The following is a 1,199-nucleotide window of genomic DNA, read 5'->3' on the forward strand; positions in this document are numbered from 1 at the left end:
ACTGGAGTTTTTCCCAACACCAAACCATTATTTTAATACCTCGACACGTGTTTCGATCACCAAGTGACCATCTTCAAGAGAAATATTAAACTTAAGAAGATTAATGTTTGATGTTCCTCTTGTAGAAGATCACTTGGTGATTGAAACACGTGTCAAGGTGTTAAAATAACGGTTTGGTGTTGAGAAAAAACTCCAGTAATATTCAAGCTTTAAATCTCATTGAGACGTGGTCTGCAGCTGTTTCTACCATCGTTCAAATATTCTTTCAATCCTCTTTTCAGGAGGATTAAAGTCAAAAACAATCAAAATTTGTATAAAAAGGCGAGATGTTAGGTGAACGTTTTTAGAGACTGTGTAGTCTGCAAATAAAAAAAAATAGTTTGGGTCACAGAAATTACATTTCACTTATGCAAACTTCTTGCCCCGTCAACTCAAATTAATTCGTTTGAAAGATATAAGGTGATTAATTCTAATGGATACATCAAGCCTTATTTGAGAAGATACATTTATTAACATAACCCTCAAAGTGGATGAAACTATTTTCCTATTTATTTTGACTAGCTCAGGAAAATAGTCATTTGTGTTAGACATTTGGCTGATCATACTGTGTAGGAAGCAACGTTGGGAGAGGTGAATAAAGTTCAATTCAAAATATTTACTTTCTTAACACCACAAGGTGTTTTTAAATCACAGGCACAAATTTCAATCACTAATGCTTTAATGATTACATTAGTGAATTGTTTTTTGTATCACAGAAGAAAACGTCTATACTACAATGATAAAAACTTGTTCCTAATTTTCATTCTTCTCTTCCCACGGCCTGGGCCCTCTAACCTGCTCCCAGTTATCAATATCTAGTTTTTTCATTTTTTCGAATTCTGTTTCAATGGTTACTTCTCCGGGTTTTTTCATTTCAATACCATATTTTTCGAATTCTTCGGGCCTCACTTTTGATACTTTTGAAAATTGATACCTAAGCTGGGCGAACTCCTTCAGTCCAAAAGAACCCCCAACAACCAGCACAAGAAATGGGAGGCCATATTTAACTGATCTCTGATTCAGAAAAGCTTTAATTTTTTGTGAAAACTGGGCCATTAATAATATGTAATTTGAAATACTAAATAAATAATTTTGTTTTAAATCTTATCAAAAAATTTAAAAATTAAAACAGGTTACTTCGAATCTTCTTCTATTTTCTA

At 32.8% G+C, this 1,199-nt stretch overlaps 1 protein-coding gene across 1 annotated transcript; it reads right to left on the minus strand.

Annotated features, from left to right (window-relative positions):
- Positions 1–640: 640 nt before the first annotated feature.
- l(3)neo43 (cytochrome c oxidase assembly protein COX16 homolog l(3)neo43) lies at positions 641–1,199 on the minus strand. The gene has a single exon (XM_023171196.2). The coding sequence runs from the start codon at positions 1,093–1,095 to the stop codon at positions 793–795; it is 303 nt and encodes a 100-aa protein (XP_023026964.1). The 5' UTR covers positions 1,096–1,199; the 3' UTR covers positions 641–792.

This window comes from Leptinotarsa decemlineata, unplaced genomic scaffold (genome assembly GCF_025532065.1).
Source record: "Leptinotarsa decemlineata unplaced genomic scaffold, Ldec_3_MD MMD2_tig00001064_RagTag_RagTag, whole genome shotgun sequence".
NCBI lineage: Eukaryota > Metazoa > Arthropoda > Insecta > Coleoptera > Chrysomelidae > Leptinotarsa > Leptinotarsa decemlineata.